Source organism: Mauremys mutica, chromosome 1 (genome assembly GCF_020497125.1).
Source record: "Mauremys mutica isolate MM-2020 ecotype Southern chromosome 1, ASM2049712v1, whole genome shotgun sequence".
NCBI classification, from domain to species: domain Eukaryota; kingdom Metazoa; phylum Chordata; order Testudines; family Geoemydidae; genus Mauremys; species Mauremys mutica.
In genome coordinates, this window is record NC_059072.1 from 356,768,423 (window position 1) to 356,795,535 (window position 27,113).

Consider the following 27,113-nt stretch of genomic DNA (forward strand, 5'->3'; position numbering starts at 1 on the left):
TTTCTTACTGTTTTCTGAATAGGTAAAACAGAGTTGGCCAAACAGACAGCCAAGTACATGCACAAAGATGCCAAGAAGGTAATCCCTGTTATATTTGTATTTTATCAATCAGCTGGGCTTTAGATAGCAGCATGGTTTTGTCCAGCATGCATCACTGCATGGTCCTTCTGTGCGGGGGAGCCAAACTCACATTGCTGTCCATTTTGGATCATGGCCGCACTTCATTCAACAGCTGAAAGGAAGCATCAGATTTATCTTTGTGCATCAGAGAGGGATGCTATTGCTTTAAAGCAAACTTTTTTTAAAAAACTGTGTCACTGCCTTTGTTTTTCATAACACTTTAGTAAATTCAACGAATTTAGCAAAAGCTTGTTTTCCTCGTTTATGAGAATACTGTTAATTTGAACATCCTTTGTTGTGGACAAATACATTTCTTTGCTTATGTCACTAATAAAACCTTAGATCACTAGAAGTGAAGGAATTCTAAAAGTCCAATTTACTTGTCACTATGTGTGCTATTTATTTGGTTTTTGCATTTCATTCAGCTTGGACAGTGAAAATAAGTGACATCACCTTCGGGTTCTTAGTGCCGGAGTGTTTGGGTTTCAAGCACTGTTGCAGATTGTTTATCTGTTTAAAAACAGCTATTTTCATTGGATTTTTTTAAAACGCTGTATTATAGAAACATTTTAGGTAGTATTAGGTTTTAGAACATCTTCAGTTTTTCTTTAACAAAATTGGGCCAAGATTTTAAAAATTAGGAGCCTAAAGTTAGGCTCCTAAATCCATGTTTAAGCATCTATTATATTTCAGAATTCCCAGTTGCTCCCATTGAGGTCAGTGGAGATACACTAATATAAAACTGGTGTGAGAGTCAGAAACAGACCCTTTGCATTCACAGAGGAAAATGCAGAGATGCAGCACTGAGGTGTCCTGCAAACTGGTGTTAGATCAATTCTGCCTCTCCTAGAAGTTCTCCAGTGTAGAAAAGACAAGATGAAATGACACACATTGAAAGAAGATCAAAAGTAAAACAAGGCCATAAAACAGCCTGTTCTGGTTTCTTTTCCTCATCCATCTATAATTGCCTTTTAAATGTAATAAATTCCACTTCCTGGAACTCAGGCACCTTAATTCAGAGCTGCTGCACCTGGAATTGGTCAGTGCTTCAGCTAAACATCAAATGGAAAAATCAGCCAAACATTGAATGTTGTGTTAATTCAGTAGCATGCACAAATCAGGGTTTTACTGTTTGGCAGTCATTGCAGTAATTAGCCCTCTGAAGAGAGGTCATAAACTATATGGCTAGTTATAGGGGATGCAGCTATTAGCAGGAATGGACTGATTAAGAAAGAAGAATTCATAATGGTCTCATTTTCATACTGACAGGTTAATATTTAATTACAAATGCTAATATCCTTATATGGCCTGCCTTAATCTGTGCTGTACGTACAATGAACGCTCTGATGATTTGCTGATACAAGAGGGGTTAGATCACAAATGAGTCGATTCAGAAAAGGGAATTTAGAAATGTCTTAGGGCCTGGTGCGGATCTTGCTCTCACCAGGGTAATTCCCTGGACTCTGGAGGGGACACTCCTGATTTACACCATTGTAAATGAGATCAGGATCAGGCCTGGAAAACCACCTTTAGAACAATGGCATTGATTTTGCTTTTCTCTACTTTTGATGCCCAGTCTGAAACTGGCAAGGATCCACAGCTCCCATTGACCATCCATAGAGTTGTGGGTACTCAGGCCTTGTGAAGATCAGGTCCTGTGTGTCTCAAGTTGGGCACTCCAAAGTCAGTGGCTGTTGGCCATAAGAGCATTGGTTTGCGTAGCAGTGACGCAGTCTAACTGGCCTGGCAATGTTAATTTAGAGCTGGTTGAAAAAAAAAATTTCCAGAACAGTTTTCCATTAAAAATTGCAATTTTTTGGTGGCACTGGGTCAGTTTTGACAACTTTTTTCAAAAAGAAAAAGTCTAAACATTATGTTTCAATAGTGTCAAAATGTTTGGGTCTGATGCAGCTTCAACACTGCATACTTGTTTTGATAGTGTCGTTTTGATTCATTTTGTTTTGACTTTATAGTGTAATCGAAACAAAATGAATTAAGATGACACTATTGACAGAAAATATGTTGATGGTTCCAAATCAAAAATTTGTAGATTTTTCCCCCAGAGGGAAATTTTGAAATTTCAGCTTTTTGTTTCAAATTGGAACAAGTTATTCTTTGACGTGTCAGCATTTTCCACAGAACTGAAATTCCAGTTCTTAACCATCTGTAACACCGGCATCTTTGTTCATATACAACTCCAGTTGTGTTCTAGACTTACATTAAAAGCAGATCCTCTGGGGAGATACTGAGCCACCTCCGCTCTCCATACCTTGCGAACTAAATCTAGCATCTTTCAGTGTTAGGCCCCTGGAGGGATTGGAAAGCCAATAGGAATTCCCATTGACAGCCAGCATTCAGTAGCTAAGTTTTTATACTTTTACCCTTTTTCAATTATTAGGGAACTATTTACAGTCCCAGTCTGTTTCTTCCCTACTCTTCTGTGTTTCTATAACCATGATTGTGTCTCAGTGAATAGGGGATGTTTAGAAGCATGTAGGGAGATGTGCTCCTACTTCATTTGATTTATTTATTTTTGTTACCATATCACTATTCCGAGGTGGATTTTCGTACATACTGGCTTTCCACAAAACAATACCCACCTTCACATCTATCTCTATCCACTCTTCTGTTCCACCTTCAGCTACTGTTCCTCCACACAAACGAGCGCGTCACAAATAAAATGGCTGATATAGATGAGTAGAAGATATAGTCAGCTAGCTTCTTATCGGCCTAGTGAAACAAGTTTCAGGAGGGGGAGTAGATGCTACTGAATTGCCAGCAGGTAAAATTTACTATGCATTAAGCACAAAGCCTTGGTCTAAGCTAGCATCCAAGGGTCTCTAGCACCCACAGAACACTCGCCATGGTTCTCCAGCTGATACAATTATGGGATGAGTCATGTATGTCACACAGCATGTGAGTCACAGAGGTACGAGCTGCGACTAGAAGAAATGCCTTTGGGGACCTGGCTGGTTGTCAGGTACTCCCATCCCTGCTATCACTGCTAGGAAAGTTCAAGCTTGCCTTTTCATAGCAATATGAGCTAAGTTATAGCTGCGAGCTTGGGAAATTCATTTTCTGCAATGAACCACCAGCCCTTTCAGACATAAAAGGAGCTTTGTGTATCAACCTATAAATTCTGTGACAATATTATCTCAATGCTGTGATCATCCAAGTACTTAACTTACCTTGACTTTATGATTTTTTTTTTACAGGGTAGGCATTATGTTTTCCTGTTGATTTATTGCTAAACAGTTGAACAGTAATAATGGCCATTTTATGTAGCAAATTGCAAGTCCCATTTTCATCCCCACCACTGTAGTGATGAGAGCAGGTCATCTTAATTGAACTCATTCAGAACAAGGGTAGCCAGATTTGGGACCATTCTTACGTACCCGTGAGAAACCATGGATTTATTTCCACCCTTTTCTTTCAGAATCAGTCTCAGCCTTTTGCAATAGATTTATCTAAGCATTTCATTGACAGGCATCCTTGGGAACAAACAAACACACACTTCGGCATGTCAGTCCCCCTCAGCAGCTGCGCTGGATCCAAAGATGCTATTTAAATGTAATAAAATTTGTAGAGCATTAATCAAAAATAATGTTGCTTACTTATTTCTGTTGCAGGGTTTCATTAGACTGGACATGTCAGAGTTCCAGGAAAGGCATGAGGTTAGTAAATGGCCTGTCTGTATTCCCAGGGACTGAAATTCTAGTTTAATCAGTAATTTAAACAAATCATGTCAATTGCATCTCTCTCTCTCCCCTCCACCTGCCATCACTGCCCTCGGAGGTGCTGAGCACCTCCTCAACTCCCATTGAAAGCAACGAGCACCTAACAGGTCTTGTGCCTTAGCATGGGATCTAATCCTGAGAGCAAAATTAGTGGGAGCTGTGGATGCTCAGAGTCTTTCAGGATGAGGCCCCTGGTCTCCAGGAACTGAGAAGTGAAATGTTGCAAACAGGAATGCAAGGAGAAAAGCAAAGGCTGCGGTCCCAGCTGCAGCCCCGCTCCCAGCTGTGGCTCTGGCCACCTGCCACGGCTCAGCCTGCAGCCCCGGCCCCCGGCCACAACTCCGCTCCTGGCAGGGGGCCCACAGCTCAGCCTGCGGCCCCAACCCCCAGCCACAACTCCACTCCTGGCAGCAGACAGGGGTGTGTGGACACATTCCATTACAAGTAAGCGGGGAGACCATGAGAGGAAAAGTTTGGGCACCACTGCACTAGAGTGTAAAGTGCCAAGGCAGACTAGGAGCAGAGGCCAAGTCAAAGGAAATGCTTGATAACAGTATACATCCTGTATTGTGGCCTCTGCACATGATGCCAGTGGTTTCAATAGCAAGAGTATCAGACGGGAATAGTGTTCAGGAATGAATGCTGTCCGAATGTACATGATCAGCCATATTGTAATATAACCCCCACTAAAGCCATGTAAAGTCATGTTAATGGGGAATACAGGGGCAGAAATCAAAACTGAAGAAGAGAAACTGGAGAAGGTGGACAATTTTACATCTCTTGGAAGTACCATCAGTCAAGATGGTACCAGTTCTGAGGAAATAAGAAGAAGAATTGGGAAGGCAAGCGCTGCATTTGGAAGACTCAAAAACATCTGGCAACTCAATAACATCTCCCTCGAGACAAAACTGTGAACGTGTACAAAGCAATTGTTATCGCCACCACAACATATAGCAGTGAGACATGGCAACTTACCAAGAAAGATAGGCAAAAGCTGGATGCATTTCATCACTAATGGCTGAGAAGAATATTGGGAATAACATAGAAAGCTAGGAAGACGAATGAAGAAGTCAGAAAAATGACTGTACAAGTCACCCTCTCACAAATAATCTACAAAAGAAGACATCAGTGGCAGGGACATATGCTGAGAGCGAATGCTTACCAAATACTGCCCTTCAATGCAAGGCAGAAAATGCAAGAAGAAAAAGAGAGAGACCGTGAATAACTTGGAAATGAACAGTTCTGAATGACATCAAGCACCTCAGCATGAAATGGGAAGATTTGGAGAGAAGGGCAGTTGACAGGCAAGGATGGCAAATGTGGGTAGCCCAATGTGCAGCAAAGCATGGGGTGGACTAAGGTCTAAGGTAAGGTACTTTAGAAGAGCTGTTGGTGATACTGTGCGTCCTCTGAAAGGTTCAGGCATCCATAGAAAAGAGAAGGAATTGAATGAAAGGATGAAGAGTCATTAATAGACTTTACAGATGATGCAGTATTCCTAGCAAATCTGTGTAGCATCCTGGATGAATACTACCTCCACCATTGGAAGAGAAGCAGAACAGCTGGACTAATGACAGAAGCAGGGAACACCAGAGACTCAGGAGATGTCTACACAGCAAAATCTGTGCACAGGCTAGTTTGAACTCAGCTAGTGTGGAGAACAATAACAGTGAAAACAGAGCATCATGAGCTTCACAGCAGACTTGTGAGCCAAGTTAAATACTCAGGGTCCATGCTGAGCTTGTACTATCCTCACTGAAGCCAGAGCTGTCTTCACTGCTGTTGTTACCCCTGCTAGCTGGATTCAAGCTAGCTTGGGCAGCCTCCATGCACAGCTGTTGCTGTGTAGACATACTATGTGTGTCCCAATGCAGGATTTTAGGAATGAAAGTCTTTAAAATGCATGGAGTTGAATGTGTAGGATGTATCTCTCTCTGTGAGAAGCTGTGCCACAAAGGTATTTAAAGCTGTAGCAAATAGAACAGGAAAATCTGATGGCACTAAAGATTTCAGACTGGAAAGAGGTAATCTATAAAGAGTGTACAGAGTTTTACACCGGGTCCCTTTCTTCTTCTTCTTGACAGCTGAAGATGGCTTGCAGATCTTTATAGGCAGTAAATAGAACGAGGTACGTGGAGATCCTGAAGAGTGCGAGTTAGGAAGTAAGTTAAAGAAGAGACCCATAACAGAAGCAGCTACTTCCTTAAACAGTATGCAAGAAGGAAGGAAAATGGGAGCGTCTCGTTAGCTCAAACTTCAGAGGACGGTCTGTGAGTCAAGAGAGGAACTAGGGTGTTTGAGAGACGACCTTTCAGGGGAAAACCCTAGAAACAGCCCGTTAAAGCTAAGATCTCTGTTGATTGTTCCAAAATATAAAGGAAAAGCTCCAGGTTGGGAGTGTCAATTTTGGACACTAACAGGATGTGTCTGCGTGTGCGTGCACTTACATGTTATGCTCTAGAGTGGAGAAAGGACTCCGCTGGTTCAGCTTCCTTGGTCAAATCACTTAAATCCTTCTGTGCCTCTGTTTACTAGACTGTGACAAGGGCTAATAATTAATAATAACGCTGATGTATCATAGAGGGCAATTGTGAATCTCAGTGTGCTTGCCCAGCACATTGAGATTCTTAGAAGGAAAGGGCTAAAAAAGAGCCAAGATACTATTATTTACCACAAAGCATTGGAGAGGAAGGGGTATAGAGAGGGAAAATAGAAGAATGCTCAGAGACCGATTGATAGGTGATTGCCAAAGGGTCGTACGATAGGTGTGCTCTATACAGTAGCCGTAAATACATAAATGACAGTGTTGATGATAGAGACAGAAGAAAAAAGAATCCAGAGTCAGAAACAGCAATATGCAAAGTATCAAATACCATACACTGGCGAGGGTGACAGAGATGACAGCATGTAGGGAAGAGAATGGAAGAAATAAGGAAAGCAAAGGCAGAGAATTGCAAAGGAAGATAGAATATGTTTTTCATGCAAGCCGGGATCAAGAGGTCAGTGCTGGAGACAACCGTACTAAAGAATGGCATGAGGAATCTGACACTGCTGAGGGCATTGCTAAAACAGTTGGAATGAATGAACTTCAGCCAAATTTTGTCCAATGAGTGGGAGCTTCTCGCCTGTGCGGTAGAATGTAGCACTCTCAAAAGAGGATGGGGGCCAAATGCCAGAAGCAGATGTGCATTTCTCAGGAAGAGGAGAAGGAAGTAAAGATCCCAGTTCTCCCGAGGCAGACAGATCTGCGCAAAATACTCTACAAGTGGCAAAAAGCAGGCACCAGCCTTTGTGTGAGGAAGTACTGTGGTTCATTCAAAGGATGGGCCTAGGTTGGCTTTTTTCCTCCCTCAAATTTCCTGTATTGCGCTGGAGAGGTAGGAATACTGAAAGGGACCTGCAGCTGGGAAATGCAGTTATATCAGGTGGCAACATGGGCAAATGGCTGTAAAGACACAACTTGTTATTCTCCAGCACAAAGTTAGTTTGCAACAGATTCTTCATAATGCTGGGCCATGTCATTGTTCCAGAACAAGAAGTTGTGAATTCTCTTTTTCTCAAGCTAAATATTTGAAGGATTTGTTTTTCTGTTCCAAATGTTCCATCTTGGCCCCTATTAACTGACTGCAGCCAGCCTTATTAGGACATCACATGTTATAAGGCCAAGATTTCCAGAAGTGACTGGTGATTTGGCGGGCCCAGTTTCAGACACCTTAAAGGATCCTCATTTTCAGGAAATGCTGAGCATCCGCCGTCTGAAAATCAGGCTCCTTTAATGTGTCTTAAGTTGCGCACCCAAAATCACTAGGTGCTTTTAAAAATCTTGGCCAAGATAGCTGTATTGTGGTGAGCAGCCACCACTTTTGGTTGCTCACCACAATACAGCTATCTTTGCCAAGATTTAAGTAGAAAGGGCAAATATTTTTGTTATAGTTTTTTTTTCAGTTCATTTTATGCACAGAATTCCTTTGTGTTTTTCCTGTGCTCTGACTTCCAGTTGGTTCTCCCAATTGGGAGAGAGCAGAGGCTCCATCTTTCACTATCTGCCTTGGACCTCTTCACTTTCTTAGCCAATCTGAAGTCCCTGCTTCCTCTCCACACTTTAGATCTTCCACTGAAGCAGCTAGCTGTCCACATTTCTCAACTGTCCTGCTCTTGAAGTCTTTTAACAGATATTAAAGGAGACCAGGAAGATGGCCATTAAAGATCCCCTGGTGCTTGTCAAGAAGAGTAGGAATTAACTGGTGTCATCTGGCCACAATCTCTCTGTTTGACTTTAAGGCCATTTAGTTCTCAGCAAGCTGAGGTATAAATCTACAACGCATCAACACTAACTGGCCATGTAGACTCTGCTATTGCACATTAAAAGTTCTGTAGTGCACTTTGATCTACGGTGGTTTCAAAGAGAAGTAGGTCAAAGTGCACTATTGAATTTTTTAGTGTGCGGTAGCAGGGTCCACACGGCCAGGGAGTGCACGGCAAGCCAGAGCACTCTAGAGTTACATCCCAGCTTGCTGCACGCTAACTGACACATGTAGACGTTTTTCAGGTTCGAATGTCCAAGGCTGTGAGTGAGCAGTCACTGTGTTACGTGTATCTAACTCATAGCTTGTCCAGATGCTTTTGAGGTACTTGGTGAATAAAAGATGTCACAGTGTGTATATATAACTTCATTCTTATGTAAAAAAATAAAAATTAGTGGTCATTAGCTCCTATATAGAGAGGAGCTCCCTCCATCGTCTCTTACATGTCTTGTTTTCAATCACTTCCTCTTAGGTTGCCAAATTTATTGGCTCTCCACCAGGCTACGTTGGCCATGAAGAAGGTGGGCAGCTAACCAAGAAGCTAAAGCAGTGCCCAAATGCTGTAGTCCTCTTTGACGAGGTGGACAAAGCCCATCCAGATGTTCTCACCATTATGCTGCAGCTCTTTGATGAAGTAAGTCTAGGTCTCCGTGTCAGAGTGTGAGCATATGCAATACGATAATGACTGATACAAGGGGCTGACTGGTACAGCTGGCATCTGGGTGTCTCAATCTAGGTATCCCAAATCACTAGTCAATTCTGAAAATTTGGGCTAGCAAATAACCCCCATCTTCCTATTTGAAGAACATAAGAACAGCCATACGGGGTCAGACCAGTGGCTCATCTAGTCCAGAATCCTGTCTTCCGACAGTGGCCAACGCCAGGTTCTTCAAAGGGAATGAACAGAACAGGTAATCATCAAGTCATCCATCCCTTGTCATCCAGTCCCAGCACCTGGCAGTCAGAGGCCTAGGCCCTAGGGACACCTGGAGCAGTGGTTCTCAACCAGGATCCGGGACCCCCTTGGGGGCTGCGAGCAGGTTTCAGGGGGGCTGCCAAACAGGGCCAGCGTTAGACTCGCTGGGACCCAGGGCAGAAAGCCGAAGCCCCACAACATGGGGCTGAAGCCCAGAGCCCTGCCACCTGGGGCTGAAGCAGAAGCCTGAGGAACTTAGCTTCTCAGTGCGCCCTGTGGTTTGGGGCCCTGGGCAATTGCCCTGCTTCCTACCCCTTAATGCCAGCCCCGGCTTTTATACGCAGAAAACCAGATGTTGTGGCACAGGTGGGCCGGGGAGTTTTTATAGCACGTCGGGGGGTCTCAGAAAGAAAAAGGTTGAGAACCCCTGACCTAGAGCGTGGGGTTGCATCCCTGATCACTTTGGCTAATAGCCACCGATGACCTATCCTTTGTGGACTTGTTCTTTTTTTAATCCAATGATACTTTTGGCTTTCACAACATTCCCTGGCAACAAGTTCAACACACTGACTGTAGGTTGTGTGTCAAAGTATTTCCTTAGGATTCTTTTAAACCCGCTGCCTGTTAATTTCATTGGGTGACCCCTGGTCCATGTGTTATGTGACATAGTGCATAAGGAAGTGTTATTTACTTTCTCCACACCAGTCATGATTTTATAGACCTCTATCATATCCCCCCTTTCTTGTCTCTTTTCCAAGCTGAAAAGTCCTAGTCTTTTTAATCTCTCCTCAGATGGCAGCTGTTCCATACCCCTCGTCATTTTGTTGCACTTCTCTGCACCTTTCCAAATTCTAATGTATCTTTTTTGAGATGAGGCAACCAGAAGTGCACTCAGTATTACAGGCGTGGGCGTACCATGGATTTATATAGTGGCATATGGATATGTACTATCTTCTTACTGTCCCCTTCCTAATGATTCCCAACATTCTGCTCGCTTTTTTGACTGCTGCTGCACACTGAGCGGATGTTTTCGGAGAACTGTCCACAAAGACTCCAAGGTCTTTCTTGAGTGGTAACAGCTAAGTTAGACCCCAGCATTTTGTATGTATAGTTGGGATTATGTTTTCCAATGTGCATTAATTTGCATTTATCAACATTGAAATTCATCTGCCATTTTGTTGCCCGGTCACCCAATTTACTGAGATCCCTTTGTAACTCTCCTCAGTCTGCTTTGGATTTACCTGTCTGGATTAATTTTGTATCACTGTCTACCCCTTTTCCCAGATCATTTATGAGACAGGATTAGGAAAGAGCTTGTTACAAGATCACTGTAGGCCCAGAATGCAGCTGTCTAGTACAGCTAACCCCTGTCTTATCCACTGTACCACGCTGCCTTTCCTGTACCACGCTGCCTTTCCTGTACCACACTGCCTTTCCTGTACCACACTGCCTTTCCTGTACCACACTGCCTTTCCAAGGACTTAACCCTGGGAAACAGCATAGTGCAGAGGTCTAGTGGGCTAGATTAGTGGTTCTCAACCTTTCCAGACTACTGTACCCCTTTCAGGAGTCTGATTTATCTTGCGTACCCTAAGTTTCACCTCACTTAAAAACTACTTGCTTACAAAGTCAGTCATAAAAAGACAAAAGTGTCACAACTCACTAGTACTGAAAAATGGCTTATTTTCTCATTTTTACCATATAATTATAAAATAAATCCATTGGAATATAAATATTGCATTTACATTTCAGTGTATAGTCTATAGAGCAGTATAAACTATTCATTGTCTGTATGAAATTGTAGTTTGTACTGACTTCACTAGTGCTTTTTATGTAGCCTGTTTCAAAACTAGGTAAATATCTAAATGAGTTGGTGTAACCCCTGGAAGACCTCTGTTTACCACGGGGGTACACGTACCCCTACTTGAGAACAACAGGTCTAGCTTACACCTCCAGTTAAAGGACGAGATTATTTTGATGGGTAATCAGAAATGAAGAGGAGTGGGACTGCACAGATTTTACTGAGCAGTTGAGAAGGATAATAAATAATAATATCTGGGTAGATTGTGCCAAGAAAAGGTACACAGTCTCCTGTCCATTGCAGAAAACACAAAGAGTGAAGTAGCAGTATTCTTCCTGTTTCACTGTGCAGACTCTGAGCGGTTAGGCAGTACCCCTTTAACATAAATAACACTCTCTTTAGCAGGCACATATTGATATATCACTGCACCATACAAAGAAACACTGTGGACTGAAAGGAGACCCAGGAGCCTGTTGAATCTGACCTAGCTACTCATCTAGTAGAAAACTCCATCAATATCTTATTTCTTATTAAGTACTTGTCTACTTTCTAAGTCAGCCTGATTGTGGTTATGATTTCTCTGGCAGGCTGTGATAGCATGTCCTATGGCTTTACTCCCCTACCCATGCACACTAATCTGGCCCTAGCAATAATATTAGAGAGGGTATTGGCAGGAATCAGAGACTCAGGAATCCCTGGTTGCCTGGCATGTGTACTGTTTGCTCTTCAAGGGAAATCTCTCCTCATTCTCTGTCTTTGGAAGCTATGGCTGCACCTGTATAAGCTGATGGGAGGACAGAGGTAAACGCCCTGTGTCTCAGTGAGTCAGCTTAGTGCTTAGAAATGGAGCTGGACAAACGTTATAGGTACTCCTGCATGGTAGATTGAGTGTACAACCTATTATGGGAGGGTTTTGAAGCCTCAATCTGTCCTCAGAGGCAAACAAACTCCAACCCCCCTTTTTTTTCTTTGAAGGATTAGTAACACAATTTTTTCTTGCATAGATCATCACAGCAGCAGCTAAATGTGAAATCAATTCCTGCACCACATGCTTGACAGGGCAATAACCTAAATGTTAATATCAAGCACCCAACATGGATTTGTGTCATTGTGCTCAGTATCTGCTGTTGTGTACACGTGGCCAGGGGGGGAATTGCCTTGGGACCTTGTTCTTTTTTGTTATTACTAAAGAAAATTAGTGTTTTTGAAAGGTTCCTATTTTAGTATTATAGGAGGAACAATGATACAAAGGAGATCGGTGTTCACAACATAAACAATCACCCCCCTGTGCAAGACACAAGCACCTGCTGCTATCCCCTCCAGTTAATACACTGCGTGTGATATTGGACAGTAGTTGCAGTTATGAGCCCTGGTTTGATCTGGCTGCGTGATCCCGCTGTACCATAGATTGCTCTGTATTGCTCAGTGCAGTTGCACTGTCAGTCTAACAGCTCGTCCCCTTAGTGCCCTCAGAAAGCACAGAGTCACTTAGAGGAGCCTAGCTCCCCTCTCAAGCCCATTTACCCACACACACACACACACACCCTTAGTCTATAATGATGATGTCCCCATTATCAGTTTTCTGTGGATGATTTCCTAACCCTCTGTGGCTCGTCGTCGTCCCCCCCACCAAGGATAATTGTGCCTCCCCAGTGATCTGAAAGCACTTTGCGAACACCCATTGCACTAACACTCCCTGCCCCCCATGAAGGGTGCAAGGGTACCTATGTTACCACCACAGCACAGAGCGTTATCTAAGTGACGTGCCCACAGTCACACAAGACACTAGCCCAGGCTTCCTTTCAGCACTTTTAGAAATATCTCCCTCTTGGGAGGAAGGGTTTGGCACTCACGTATTTGAAATCTCCCCCGTGCTTTTTGGCTGTCTCATGCAGTGTCACAGCACAACATCCCTGTTAATGCAGATTTTGTTGTTTGTTCTTGTTGAAGGGCAGGCTGACGGATGGGAAGGGAAAGACCATTGACTGCAAGGATGCCATCTTCATCATGACCTCCAACGTGGCAAGTGATGAGATAGCCCAGCATGCCCTGCAGCTCAGACAGGAGGCCCTGGAAATGAGCAGGAACAGAATTGCCGAAAACCTAGGTGACAATCTCTACTATATACTCAAAGGAACCTTCTTCATAAAATTACCTCTGCACATCCCCACGGTGTGGAGTCACATGCTTCGCCTCATAAGCCACAGAGCCTTTATTGACAGGAACCTTCCAATGCTGGTCAATCGTGCATCACCGGCTTCTTCTACCTTAGCCACTTGGACCTTCAAGCTAGTTCCTTCTTCCTCTAAGCCAGCCAAAGAATTCCCAGCAGGAGCTGCAGTTGGATCCTGGTGAATGTTGTGACCTCATCTCTACTTTAGCCAGATGGCAGGCACCATATCCAGAGCCTCCAATAGGCTTTTGATCAAATATCTGCTATGGTTTCTGCATCCTATCCTCCATCAGGTTCTTGCTGGGGTTGACACATTTCAGACCCCCAATTCCAAACCCCCACATGTGTCATGGGATGGTTTGTCATATGGACAAAACCTTTGAGCTACTTGGTACCCATGAGATCAAGTTGTTAAGGGGAAAGTAATTTTCCTGGTGCAGCAACTTCAGCTCATTGAGTGAATGTGCTTCAAACTGATCCCCCTTACACCAGATTCTGCAGAGGTTAAGGTAGGGTTGTGGACTCCTCCCACCGTCCTTCCTAAGATGGCGACGGAATTCTACCTTCATGAACCAATCTTCCTGCCAGTATTTGTTCCACAGCCACATGCTCATCCCATTGAGGTCCTTCTGCCCAAGCTCAGTGTTAAAAACTCCTGGAGCTTCTGCCAGGAGCAGACTAAAGGTCTTAGAAAGTCCATCCAGTTGTTTGTTTCCTTTGACACCAACTCAGTAGGCACTTCTAAACAGGTGCCTAGTTCTTCCTGAGGTGAGCTGTGGACCTGCAGCGGGCATATGCTGTTGATCATGTGAGCTGAGACAGAGCAGCTTTGGTTGCAGGCCTCAGGCAGTACAGGACATGCAAGGCATCACGTGATCTTCCCTGTGTACATTTGTGAAGTTAGAAACGTAAGACTGGAAGAAACCTCCTAGGTCACTGAGTCCAGGACCCTGTTCTGTTGCTTAGATTTGGCTTCTGGAGAAGCGTCCTGGTTCATGGTCTCATTGAGCCTGTTATTGAAGTAGAGGTGGCTACACAGGCTCAACAACTTGACTCTTTTTCTCTTATTGTATCTGTTATTGGAATTAGCTAGTTTTGTAAAGTCTTCTTAGTGAAGGGCAGATCCTTGGGTCTCTGACCATCTATGCCTCTTAGTCAGCTTTGGGGGAAGGTATTTTACCCCTCCTTCCAACTTTCCTGTTCATCTGTTGGGCATTTGCTTTTCTTCTCAACACTACCTGTTGCCGTGACTTATCGCTGTTCCTTTATGTTGAGACCTCTTCAGAGATTCCAAGACCAGAAGGGATCATCCAGTCTGACCTCCTGTTTAACACAGATCACAGAACTTCCCCAAAATAATTCCCAGGGCAGATCTTTTAGAGAAACAGCCAGTCTTGGTTTAAAAATTGTCCGTGATGGAAAATCCACCACGACCCTTGGTAAATTGTTCCAGTGGTTAATTACTCTCACTATTAACAATTTACGCCTTATTTCCAGTCTGAATTTGTCTAACTTCAATGTCTAGCCATTGGATCATGTTACACCTTTCTCTGCTAAATTGCTAATAAATATTTGTTCCCCATGTAGACTGTAATCAAGTCATCCCTTAACCTTCTCTTTGTTGAGCTAAATAGATTGAGCTCCTTGAGTCCGTCACTATAAAGCATGTTTTCTAAACCTTAATTGTTCTCGTGGCTCCTCTCTGACCCCTCTTCAGTGTATCAACATCCTTCTTGAATTGTGGACACCAGAACTGGACACGGGATTCCTCACATTCCTTCCGCTCCAAGAGTGAGGCTCTTGTACAGATGGTAGCTTTATTGACCTGTAATTCTGCCACATGGAAGATCTCATCTCAGAGGATTCCCCTTCGTCTACTCACCCATTTCCCCTCCAAGGCTGAGGACCCAGCTCTTGAGGGGCCATATTTTATTTAGAACTTTTCTTAAATTACATAAATTGTTTTTGTTTGTCCATTTTTGTGGTACAATTTCCAGTTGGCTTAGTTTTTGAGGTGCTCTTGCTTCCCACACAATTCTTGAACTGGCTGGATGGTTCTAGGGTCTGTGATGGGGATGGGTATCTAACGAGCACAGAGCAGGGACTCTGCATTATCCTTTCTTGCTTCTGAGCTCCAAAAACTTCTGAGCTAGAGACGTTTTACCTTGATTCATGCCAGAAGCGTCAGACCCAAGAGAGAGGATCCTGTGAGATGATCTTCAAAGAAGCAGAATTACAGGTAAGTAGTTTTCTCTTACTGAACGTCAGCCGAGGGTGATGGATAGAATGTGTCTTTTAAAAATTCAAATAAACCATATTTGTAAGTAATGGCCGTGGCTGAGAATTCAAATGTACACCGTAGTCCTCTGCTGCTCCTGGTCTTGAGTAGTAGCTGTTTATAATCATAGCACCTAAGAATGCCAGTCACAGACCAGGCTCCCCTTTTGCCAGGCACCGTACAAACACACAACAAAAGGATGGTCCCTGCCCTAAAGATCTGACGATCTGAACATAAGACAAGAGACAATGGATGAACACAGACAGACCAATGGGGGAGTACAATGGAACAATATTGGTCAGCATGATAGGTAGTAGTTACAGCACGCCAGCTGTAATGACTGTCATCTTTATAGTGGGCTGGTAATTAGGGGAGCAGTTGTTTATTCTTGGTGCTTAACCATCTATGTGAGAAGAGTTTAGTTTCTTTTTGGTGTCTTAAGCTTTCTGAAGAAGTGACTGCTCTTGTCACACATATTCAGCATCCTCGCAGATGGTCCTTCCAATGAGAACTTCACCTAACTAGGAAACCCACTGGAAATGGCTGAGAATTTGTTCTGAGTGATCTGCTAAACCTACAGCGTGGAACTAACAACCCCACAACTCTCACTTTCATGAAACCAAAAACTTTAATTCTTAGTGCTTGCCACGTACGTTTCTCAGCTTCTCTCTCTCTCTCTCTTGCTCTCTCTCATGCATTTTTTATCTTGAGTGGTAGGTGGCAGAACTCACTTTATACAGAACCTTTGATATTCAGTCAAAATAGGTAAAGAACAAGGCACATTTACAACTTTCAAGAATAACATTTTAAAATGCCAAGTGCCACCTTCTAAATGAGGAAAGAATTGAATTTTAATTTCTGGGAGATTAGTACAATTTACCGAGATAGCGGCAATGAATGACAAGCTGCAAAATGTATTTTGGACTCTAAAGTCTGGCTGCAGTAGATTTTCATCTGCCGCCCTGTAATTTGCTGAGTTCTCAGCTTTGAGAGCTGCTTGAATGTTATGCGGACGAGCTCAGTATAAGCACCTGGATAAATAGAAGAAAGCTGCTTCTGCAGTATCTTTACATCTGTCTGTGAAAGCAGCACGTGTTACACGTGGAGAAGCTGTGTGTCGAGGTTACCGCCTTTGCTCTGTTTTGTTCAACCTTCAGCTTACAAAGGGCAGGCACAGTGGAACAACACCATGCCAAATTAATTGTTGTGTATTTAAAATCCCCCTTTTATCGCCAGCTCTCGGCTTATGTATCACATTTTACTACAGAATGCGTAAAAGTACAGAGTGGTCCTGGGTCTGTATCCAAAGACTCTCCCATCCCACTCAACCTGATTCTCTCCCCAACCCTGCTCACCCACTGCTACCCAATGAGCTCTCCAACAGGAAAACATCTGTGCATCAACACATGTGGGCTCTGTCATAGTAATGGAGGGGAGCAAATTCCAGAATTCAGGGGCCATCACATAGAACGCCTCCCATTTAACCCAGGATTCGGTTAGCTCCAGCACCTGAGCTGCCCTGGTATCACATGGGGAAAGAGGTGATCGCAAAGGGCCTGCACCATTTGGAGATTTGCATCTAAAAACCAACACCTTCAGTTGTCCCCAGACATCTACAGCAGAACAATGCCACTTTAGGGCCCTGCCTGCCATAGCTTTACGTGACTAATGGATGCCAGTGGTACTAGCCAGGTGGGTAAGGCCTTCAGGATCCAGCCCTTAGCACGTATAAGATGGGACTTTCAAAGAGCTGACCATTGGCATGGTTTCAGAAATTCTCTCCATAGTGTCTTTCACGCAAGCAATAGCTCAACAAAAATTACTGCATTAAATAATGTAGCTAACTAATTGCAGAGGGAGGGAGAAATGAAGAGAGACTTTTTAAGCCATAAACAGCTAATTGCTAAGTGCAAGTTCTACTGTTTGCTAAAGAGATTTAAAAATGCAGAGCTCAGAAACTAGTGGAGAGCCTACGCCTGTATGTCTGACTGATCAGGTGTGACAGCCATAAGCATAACAACACTAGACGGCGGGGTACTTTGTGTGTAATGTAATCAGCATCGGTCATGACATTTGATCCACAGTCCATAGATAATCTATGGAGGCCAGGCCAGGTCCTTTGTTATCAAAGAGGTCTCCTTACGGAGATGAATTGAGAGCTCTCTGGGATTATGAGAGCAAGTACTGAGCAGGTACAGATGGTCCCATGCACAGTAAGTATCATCAGTGAGCTGTGTCCCCTCTGGTATATGCAGCTGGCACAGGGTGGGTCCATGAGCTATGAGATCTCCGTGCACCCCAGGCATAGCGAGGCCATTTGCTCTCGTATATTTGACAGGCACAATGGTTCCCGTGGAGTAGAAGGTCAGTGGGCGTACAAAGAACAAGCTTCCTCCCACGTGTGCTAATTCTTTAACCTGCTTTTTCTTGAGAAGCCAGTGGGCTTTGATCGCAAGTGACGGTCATGGCATGCACAAAGGCAGTAGTACCTGTGCGGCTCTTGTGGCGGTGCATGCCAGGCCTGTATGAGGACTTCCTGGGTCTCTTTTCCAGAGTCTCCCGTAAGCCTCAATCTTCTGTTCCTGCCCATTTCCTCACTCCTGTGCAAAGTGTCGTGTCCTTTCGCTCTTCCTGGGGTCAGTGAGACACGAGGCGCATCCTGTGCCCTGCCTTAGACATTTATACTCTGTGACTTTGTCTCCTTTTAGATGATGTCCAGATAACTGACAAGATAACCATCTCGAAGCAATTCAAGGAGAACGTTATTCGCCCAATCTTAAAGGTACAGAGAGTTTTATTTATTACGTATTTCAGAGATCCTAGATTTTCATCCCTGGGCCGTTGTCGCTGTTTATTTTCGATCACCCAGAAATGTGCTAGGTGTGCAGCCTCTGCCTTGACAACTTACAGTCCAGCGGGCAGCCTGGCAGGGGAAGGACTAACTTGGGATTCTCCCTCATCCCAATCCTGGCCTGGCCTCTGTGCTGCCGCAGCAGAGTGACGGGACCAGAAAAGCGTATAATGCCATGGAGATTCTGGGTGGCGCTGCTGCCCATAGGCAGCTGAGACTGGGCTGGGCTGCCTAAGTGACGCCATGACTGCACTGGTCCCTGGAACAGCCCAGAGTCGCGCTCCTTGTAACAACACAGCGGGAGTGAGCTTTGGGGAGGGCTTTGGCTGAAGCGGGATCTAGGGTGCGGAATGGACCGTGGGGAGGCAGGAACCCTCGCAGCAGCCAGGCCTGGGGCAATGATCTTATCATCCACTCCCATTTCAATACAGCCAGGCCTCAGGGAGAGGGTGAGCTTGGGCTTTATGTGGCGTGCAGGAGCCAGTCAGGGAAGGCATGTGCTCACAGTGGCCTCCTCCAAAGATGGCTTCACTGTTGCTGCTGGGTTGGCCAGAAGAAAGCCACTGGCAGGTTCCCCCGGGTTCTCTGACTTGTCTCATTTCCGCCAGTCTGTGGAGCAGGAACACACAAGCTCTCCCGCTACCCAAACCTCCCTGGCCCACTGTGAAAGGCCCCCAGGAGTGAATGGCAAGGAGCTCTGATTATTCATAGTGCCCTTGTGGGCACTGCAGGTGCGGGTCTGAGTCTGGAGGGCTGTGAGTGAAGGGAGACGGGAAGCTAGGCCTGCTGGTACAGAGAAGGTGTTCCAGGCATGGAGGGAGGCATAGGGAAGGCACTGAGATGATTATGGTAGGAGAGGACAAATGGGGGCATGTGGCATCACTGGCAAAAGGGGAGAAGTGATAAGAGACCAGATCAGTGATGTAAGCCAGAGTAGCCTTTAAATTTAAGCTTGATGCAGTGGATAATGGGCACCCCGCCCCAATCCAAGTAACCAACATTGCGTGGTTTTATACACAGGGCTACGGCAAATAACCCCCATCCTCACTCGTCAGGAAAGCCCGTTAGAGCCCCGCTACCAACAACTGCCTTTAAGCCAGTGTGGTTCTGTTCCCAGTATGGACAAGGCCAAATTGGGGAGCTGAGCCCCACGCCCAATGCCACGAAAAAACAGCAGTAATGTTACCCTCCATCATGTGTGTCACACCCACATGTTCAGACATAGTGTCTCACACGCACACGCGCGTGCACACACACAGCTCCTGGTGCTGAGGGGTTAACTCGTCGGTGGAGGAGGTTCTGCTGCTGCCACAAGCAGTGAGTGTATGTGAGCCGGTTAATGGATGGCAGCAGAACTCCCAATTGAATTACAGCCCAGTATTCAATCACCAACGTAAGGGCCGTGCACAGAATTGACATGTTCCAAATATATATATATAAAAAACACATGTAATGTGTCAGAATGACAAATTCTGGAGCTCAGCTTCTGTTCTTTTGCTCTTACGCTTCTTTAAGAAGTTTCTAAGGCAGCTCTGCGTGCTGCCGGACTTGCCCTTCCAACACAAACAAGGAGCTTTGCCTTCACTGCAGATGGCACGTTCCTTGTGCAGACGTGGAATCAAATCACCTCTTGCTGAGCAGAGTATCATAGAAGTTAGAGATGAGAGATGAGTCCATTTCACTATTCCCAGACAGCACAGGATCGTTCCCAAGAGCGGATTCTTCAGTGCTTCTGTCTAGTTTTGAAGAGAGACCATTTCCCACAGCACCTAGCAGGCACTGGAAGTTTCACTGGTTGTAGGCAGCTGCCCAGCTCTGTGCCACATAAATCTGCTATTAATAACAACACTTAACGATGGCATGGGGTGTTACATCTTCAGAGCACTGTACAAACCCGAAGGCACCTTCACAACCCACACGTCAGGTAGAGCAATATTTGTTTAAAGCTGGAGAAAATGAGATCAAAGCCGCCTCTGATTTTGAGTGCCTGCATTTTTAGGCACCCGTCTTGAGACGCTCAGAGCTTGAGGTTCAAAGCACCCACAATTTTCATAGAATCATAGAATGTCAGGGTTGGAAGGGACCTCTGGAGGTCATCTAGTCCAACCCCCTGCTCAAAGCATTAGCAGGAGCTGTGGTGCAGGAGTCTCAGATCAGACTCTCAGAAACACAGGCACCTAAAATCAGTGGGCACTTTGAAAAATGGGGCCTAAGTGACTTGCACAATGATACAAGTGAGTGTCTGAGCCAAACTTAGAACAAGGAGATTTTCAGTCCCTTCCTGTGCTGCTTCTAGACCTGTGAATTCCTCCCCTTAGCACCCAAGCATCAGTGCGTGAGAGGCTCTCGATGGTGGGGATCTGGCATTCCTGGTGCATGCACTTGGCGCAATGGTTATTAGCCACATGTTGCGTTGTGGGAGGCAGTGTGAAGAGCAGTCTGGAGGCAGGCGTGATTTCCTGGGGATCTCCTCTTCTAGTGCCAGTGGCTATCCAGAGTGTCCTATGGCTTGGATTTCCAGCCTGCTGCTGCTGATCTTTGCCCTTTCTCCTCGCAGGCTCACTTCCGAAGAGATGAGTTTCTGGGAAGGATCAACGAGATCGTTTATTTTCTCCCCTTCTGTCACTCGGAGCTGATCCAGCTCGTCAGCAAGGAGCTGAGCTTTTGGGCCAAGAGGGTAAAACCAGACCATTGCTGAATGTATTGCTTTGGGGTTCACCTTCCCTTAATCCCTACGCAGCCAGGGGCCCTAACCAGACTTTTGTCCTATAACCTTCTTGTGCCAGTGTGGACTAGTTCACAGGCATGACCCCTCTCTCCTCCTTGCCACGCTGGAGCAGAGCAGCCTGGGTTCCCTAAAGCATCATGCGCTTCCTGGATCTTATCAGAGTCACTTGCTGCTCTGCTTGCACATGGAGCTGAGTTGCAGGGGCTTGTGGGTTGGGGATTCTGGGGGTGTGGGTGTGGAGTATGTGTTACGCATCATTAACTCGATCGTCAAATGAGAGCGGGGTACCTGGGTAGTTGCATTATACACCTGTGCGGCTCAGGACTCTCCAGGCCAGGCAGACCCATGACCCACAGCCCATGTTACAGTTTCAGTTTTGTCTCACCAGAGCTCTGGCTGGGTGGTAACCTCAGCATCCCTCCATGCCAATGCTCAGTGTGGCCTTGGCCTCCAGCTAATCATGTCCTGGAGCAGGAGAGTAGCTGGAGCCAACTGGACAGTTCGTTAACATGCTCTCCCTCTCTCATCCTGCAGGCCAAAGTGAGACACAACATCACTTTGGTGTGGGACAGGGAGGTGATGGATGTGCTGGCAGACGGCTACAATCTGCACTATGGCGCCCGGTCTATTAAACACGAGGTAAGGCATGATGTGCTACCTTGCCCTGTCCATCTGCATTCTGCACCCAGCAGCGCAGACTTCCCCTTGCACACCAGCCCGCGTTCTGGACAGGCCACGCGTGTTACAGGCGATCTGCTTGGGAACGGCTGGAGAGAGGCAGGAAACTCTTCATTGGGATTATTGTTTGTATCTTTCCTGTGAAGAGAAGCTCCTTCAGTGACCATGAGTCTGAGGGAGAGAAAATAGTGACTGATAGTTTTGAAAACACACAGATACACACCTCTCTCTTGGTCTTGCGTTTGTTTCTGCTCTGACACCCGTTAAAGTCACAAGGAGATTACTCGATTGAAGGGTTCCAGGCATAAGGGGTTCAGAAGCAGCTGGAGCCATTTGGCGTTCAGGGTGCATACTGCATTCACCCAACAAAGCAGTGCTTGTTCACTTCCCCCAACTCCAGCCCGGCCAGTGGTGGTTGGCCCTGATCCTAGGAGTTAGAGATGAAAGAGACCCATTAGATGTAATCCGCTGTGTCCCCTGCAGATGCCAGGTTGTTCCCTACCAGGCCGATCTAAGAGGGCAGAAGATTTGCTAATGGTGGGTGTTTTCCTTCCCGCAGGTGGAGCGTCGTGTTGTGAACCAATTAGCTGCCGCCTACGAGCAGGACCTTCTGCCAAGAGGCTGCACCTTGCGAATCACGGTGGACGATTCGGACAAACAGCTGCTGAAAACCAAGGACAGCTCCTCCCCTGAGGAGGAGGAGAGGAAGGCCCCGACGCTGCGGCTGGAGATAGTCGAGAAGGACAGCAAAAGCCGAAAACTGGACATCCAGGCTCCCGTGAGCCCTGACGAAATCTCCTTTATGTTATAGCCACAGGGAACGCCTCGCGCACCACACTCAGCCAAAGCGGCCCACGGCGGCACGCTTCCGGTTGTACTGGTCATGAATAAAATAACCACGAGACACGGAATTTGCAAAATGGCCCATCAGTGAGTAAGGACAATGGTGGTGGATCCCAGCCCCCGGAACTGGAGGTGGGGTTCTGGAAGGTGACGCGCTCTTGGTTTTGTTATTGACTCTCCTAGGCAGGAGAGACCATAGGCTAACTCTCCTGTGTCTGCACTGCGTCAGGGTCGGACACCTCCATCGCAGGCAAAATCCCTAGCCACTGTCCCAGTGACACACCGTGCTGCCATTCGGTTTACCTGAAGGATGTGGAGAGGGGGTGGATATATTGCAGTGTGGAAACTCTTCAAGTCAGAGGAAGTACGTAGGGGTTTTCAAAGGCACATTCCAAGTCAGACCAGCTGTAGCGAGTCTGGCTCTGGTAAGGATTTCTGGAGAGAACAGGGGTGTATGCACAGCTAACTGCAGAATGTGCGGGGATGGCTTTGCAGCTGAGAGGAGCCATGTCAGATGGTTAGCTGTGTGACGGCTTGGTTTTCACAGTCGCCGTGTGCCCCCCGGCCCCATGGGCTTCAGACACATCCTTTAATTTATTTCAATAAAATTCAAAATCTTCATATGGCATTCTGCGTCCTAACAAGGGTGGAGGGATTGCGATTGGTAAGAAGGAAATGGGGATTTCCCCTCCCTTATGGACAGGAGAAAGTGGTGTAATGGTGGACTACAGTAACTTACCTGCCTGTGAAACCCCTCCCTTGCCGGCTCTCGAATGGGAACCATGAATAATAGAGATGAGTTTCCATCTTTCAGTCCTGGCCTGGTGAGATCATGGTATAAACCCAGTCACTGAATGCTGATGTTGTTCCTCACGCTTCCGTCTCTCTGCTGCTGGCTAGATGGTCTCTGCTCTGCAGGTCCACTTTCTGGCAAATATTCAATATTTCAGGGTTAACCTAAACGTCTTAGCTGTCTGCGATGTCAGAGCTCAGAGCAAAGTTCCCCGGGCCAGACAAATTGAAAGATGCATTGTCTGTTACAAGTAAAAATTGGATTTGTTCCCTGAGCAATTGTAAGGTCCTCCCTCTGCAGGTTTAACTCGTTAGAGATCTCACCATTGCTGCACTAACTGAACCATTTGAGTGCCGGATGCCCTTGGCTGCAAACCTAGCAGTCTCTCACTTCTGTGCATTCAAATCAACGCAGTCATTTTGTTTGGTTTGGTGTCTGTAGCATGAGCCCCACTGAACACTTCACGAGTACTTACTCTTGGCTTCAGAGAAGGAAAACAGTCGTGTGCTCAAAGATCCTGTTGCACTTTTTGCAAGAATTGGGTGTTAGCTGCAGAATCCAATAGGATACAGAGTTCTGCAGAGCCTCTCCTAAAACCAGCTGCTGTTATAATCGGGCTGTGGGTCAGTGGTGGGTGAATGACCCCTTTCTGGTACTTCCACTGTCTGTAAAACTCTGGGATCCTCCCAGGTGAAAGATGCTGTGTAACGATAGGTCATTATTATGAATATAAAATGAAAGTAAAGCTGAAGAAAAGCCCTTCAAGTAAATGACTTGGAGGGGGGAGGGATAGCTCAGTGGTTTGAGCATTGGCCTGCTAAACCCAGGGTTGTGAGTTCAATCCTTGAGGGGGCCACTTAGGGATCTGGGGCAAAAATTGGTCCTGCTAGTGAAGGCAGGGGGCTGGGCTCAATGACCTTTTAAGGTCCCTTCCAGTTCTAGGAGATTGGTATATCTCCAATTATTACCTTTTAGCCCAAACCTCATTGATTTCAACAGGAGTCCAAGGAATAACAGACCAGGTGTCACAAATAGACACAGATACCACAGGGATGGGTGCAATATAAGAATCTGAATAGAGAAGGGTGGTCCAGTGGTTAAGGCCTAGGACTTGGGAATGCTGAATGCAACTCCCTGCTCTGCCAACTCTTGAGTGACCTTGGACAAGTTCCTTAATCTGTGTGCCTCAGTTTCCCATCTGTAGTTCCCCACTTCCTTTCCTCACAGGGGTGTTGCGAGAATAAATGCAAGGCACCTGGGTACCACAGTAATGGAGGCCACATAAATACCTGGAATAAAATAGATCTGGGCCTTAAAAAGCTGAATTTAAAATAAGCCAAAACATCTGTATATCCAGTGCTAAGAGACGCTGCAGCCCTGGAGTGCAAGATAGGCAGAAGGCAGCACCAAATGATGGCATTCAAGCTTAGGTTGATTTTAAAAGTGCAGCTGAATCAGAATTCAGGGTGGTCCAGCACTATAGGAAACCAGCCACATCACTGGATAACTTGGGGAGAGAGCCTGTAATCAATGTATTAGCAGGAGTGTTGTAAGCAGGACACAAGAAGTAATGGCTGCTCCACTCCCATCCTGATTTGGCCTCAGCTGGAGTATTGTGTCCAGTTCTGGGCACCACATTACAGGAAGGATGTGGACAAACTGGAGGAAGGCCAGAGAAGAGCATCAAAAATGATTAAAGGTCTAGAAAACGTGACGTCGGAGGGAAAATCCACGTCAGTCAGCCCCTGCTGGGAGGGTCACTGCTGTGAGCTGTGCAGCCGTACCCACAGGGAGCCAGCAGGAGAGCCAAGGATAAAACAGGAGTCTTGTCAGCCTCTCCTGGTGAACGGAAATAGCCAAAGTAAGAATACTTAGCGCTTTTAAAGTGAGGGTCTACTTTGCAGGGGCATCCCGAAGCAGCTGTGAAAAGTGAGGCTGGGAGAGACTGAGACACATCACTGCTGAAGCTGATAGATCAGACCAATGGGCCACAGTCGCCCATTGTGGTAAACACACAGTATTCACTTAGGACGATGTGTAATCCTTGAATAATAGAGTCCTGGAGCTGGGGTGGGAAAGACCTACTGTTCTTTTTGTCTTCCTCTAATTACCCCCCTTGTATCATAGAATCTCAGGGTTGGAAGGGACCTCAGGAGGTATCTAGTCCAACTCCCTGCTCAAAGCAGGACCAAGCCCCAGACAGATTTTTGCCCCAAATCGCCCCCTCAAGGATTGAACTCAGAACCCTGGGTTTAGGAAGCTAATGCTCAAACCACAGAGTTATCCACCTATTCACTGAACAATTATCCCCATGGTGTTCGGCTGCCCTCAGACTGGTGTAAGGCAGTGGGGATCAGACTTGGCAGGGGGCACCTGAGAGCAGAATTTTGCCCTTAAATGTTTCTGAAGGTGACATGCAAAGGAAAATCACATTGGGACTGGGCCCTTGCATTTTTCTGACAGAAAAAGGAAAGAGTGCAAAGATCTTGGGGTTTTGTTGGCTCCCCCTCACCTTAAAAAAAAACAACCCAATTCCTAAGCTTAGAAAGTCGAGTCTCGTCTGTGCTGGAAGACTGTCTAGATGGCTGGAGAAGTGGGAGTTTACAATGTTCGATGTGCCACGGAAACGGAGCCCGGTGAGCGGGGCTGTGATTTGATTTGAGTTTTGTTACTTCTATTTCTGTTTCTTTTAATACCTGTTCCCAGGGCCGGCTCCAGGCACCAGTCCAGCAAGCAGGTGCTTGGGGCAGCCAAGGGGAAGGGGCAGGTCCCACTCGGAGGGAAGGGCCTGCCGACGAATTGCCGCCAAAGAAGAAAGCGACACGGTGGAGCTGCCGCCGATCGCGACTTTTTTTTTTTTTTTGGCGCCGCTTGGGGCAGCAAAACCCTGGAGCCGGCCTTGCCTGTTTAAATACTTGGAAGCAGAGTTCTCTGTTGTGAAGGATCCCTTCTGCTGGGGTTTGAGAAAGCACCCAAGCCACATCTTGAGTCCTCCAACAGAAACTGAGAAGACAAGACGACATTTCTAAGCTACAATGGGGGAAAATATACTCTTGGGGAGGGGGGGCTTCTTTATTCACCACAAACAAATCTATTTTCCCATTTGCAAATCACCTTTCGGTGCTGCCCATAAATCTATCCACGGGGGCTTGCTTTACAAAGGTCCCCCTATCTGCTTGTGCTCGCGTCCTGTTTCAGATCATAACCAAGGGCTCCCATCAGTGGGGATTTTTGGTTGCATCTTACCCGCGCTTTGCAGGGCCTGTCTGTGACGGGGGAGCGCTCCCAGGCGAGCTGCAGCTGAGGCCGCGCGGGCTGCCTCATGCCACCTGCAATGTTGGGCATGTCAGCTGGGGCTAAAGAAGAAAAGACACTAGTTACAGAAATGTGAAAAATGTGTCTCAAGGGACTGGAGTGAAAGGGAAGGGAGCCGCGGTTTGGCTGCTGACATTCCTGGTGAGCTGGGCCATACATATGTATCCCTGGGGTGTGCTGCTAGAGAGACATTACCATTGTAAAAGGGAAAACCCAGCTAGCCCTCCCACTCAGTCAGGCCAGACCTCCCACTACCCAGCAAAGAGGGGAATATCGGCCACCAAGCACCATGTGGGTTAGGGGGGTTATCCTTTTACTCACTGGTTCGTGTCTGTGATCGTAATTGTGTGTGTGAGACAAGGTGGGCCAACTTCTGTTGGTGAGAGAGAGGAGCTTTCTTCACCAAGTTCTGCGTAAGCTCGAAAGCTTGTCTCTCTCACCAACAGATGTTGATCCAATAAAAAGAGACCATCTCATCCACTTTGGGTCTCTAATATCCTGGGACCAGCCTGGCTGCACCCCCGCTGCATGTATCTATCACTACAATTTTAAAACCTCAGTGCCTAAAGTTAGGCT

The 27,113-nt window shown here is 46.1% G+C and overlaps 1 protein-coding gene across 1 annotated transcript in view; it reads left to right on the plus strand.

The window, feature by feature from the left end:
- CLPB (caseinolytic mitochondrial matrix peptidase chaperone subunit B) overlaps positions 1-23,050 on the plus strand; it is a 127,749-nt gene extending 104,699 nt beyond the window's left edge. Inside the window, exons 9-16 of the mRNA XM_045023055.1 lie at positions 23-78; positions 3,750-3,794; positions 8,634-8,795; positions 12,829-12,985; positions 18,038-18,111; positions 20,738-20,857; positions 21,443-21,547; positions 22,146-23,050. Coding sequence (XP_044878990.1) covers positions 23-78; positions 3,750-3,794; positions 8,634-8,795; positions 12,829-12,985; positions 18,038-18,111; positions 20,738-20,857; positions 21,443-21,547; positions 22,146-22,397 — 971 coding nt within the window. The 3' untranslated portion in view covers positions 22,398-23,050. The remainder of the gene's footprint in view (positions 1-22; positions 79-3,749; positions 3,795-8,633; positions 8,796-12,828; positions 12,986-18,037; positions 18,112-20,737; positions 20,858-21,442; positions 21,548-22,145) is intronic.
- Positions 23,051-27,113: the final 4,063 nt, after the last annotated feature.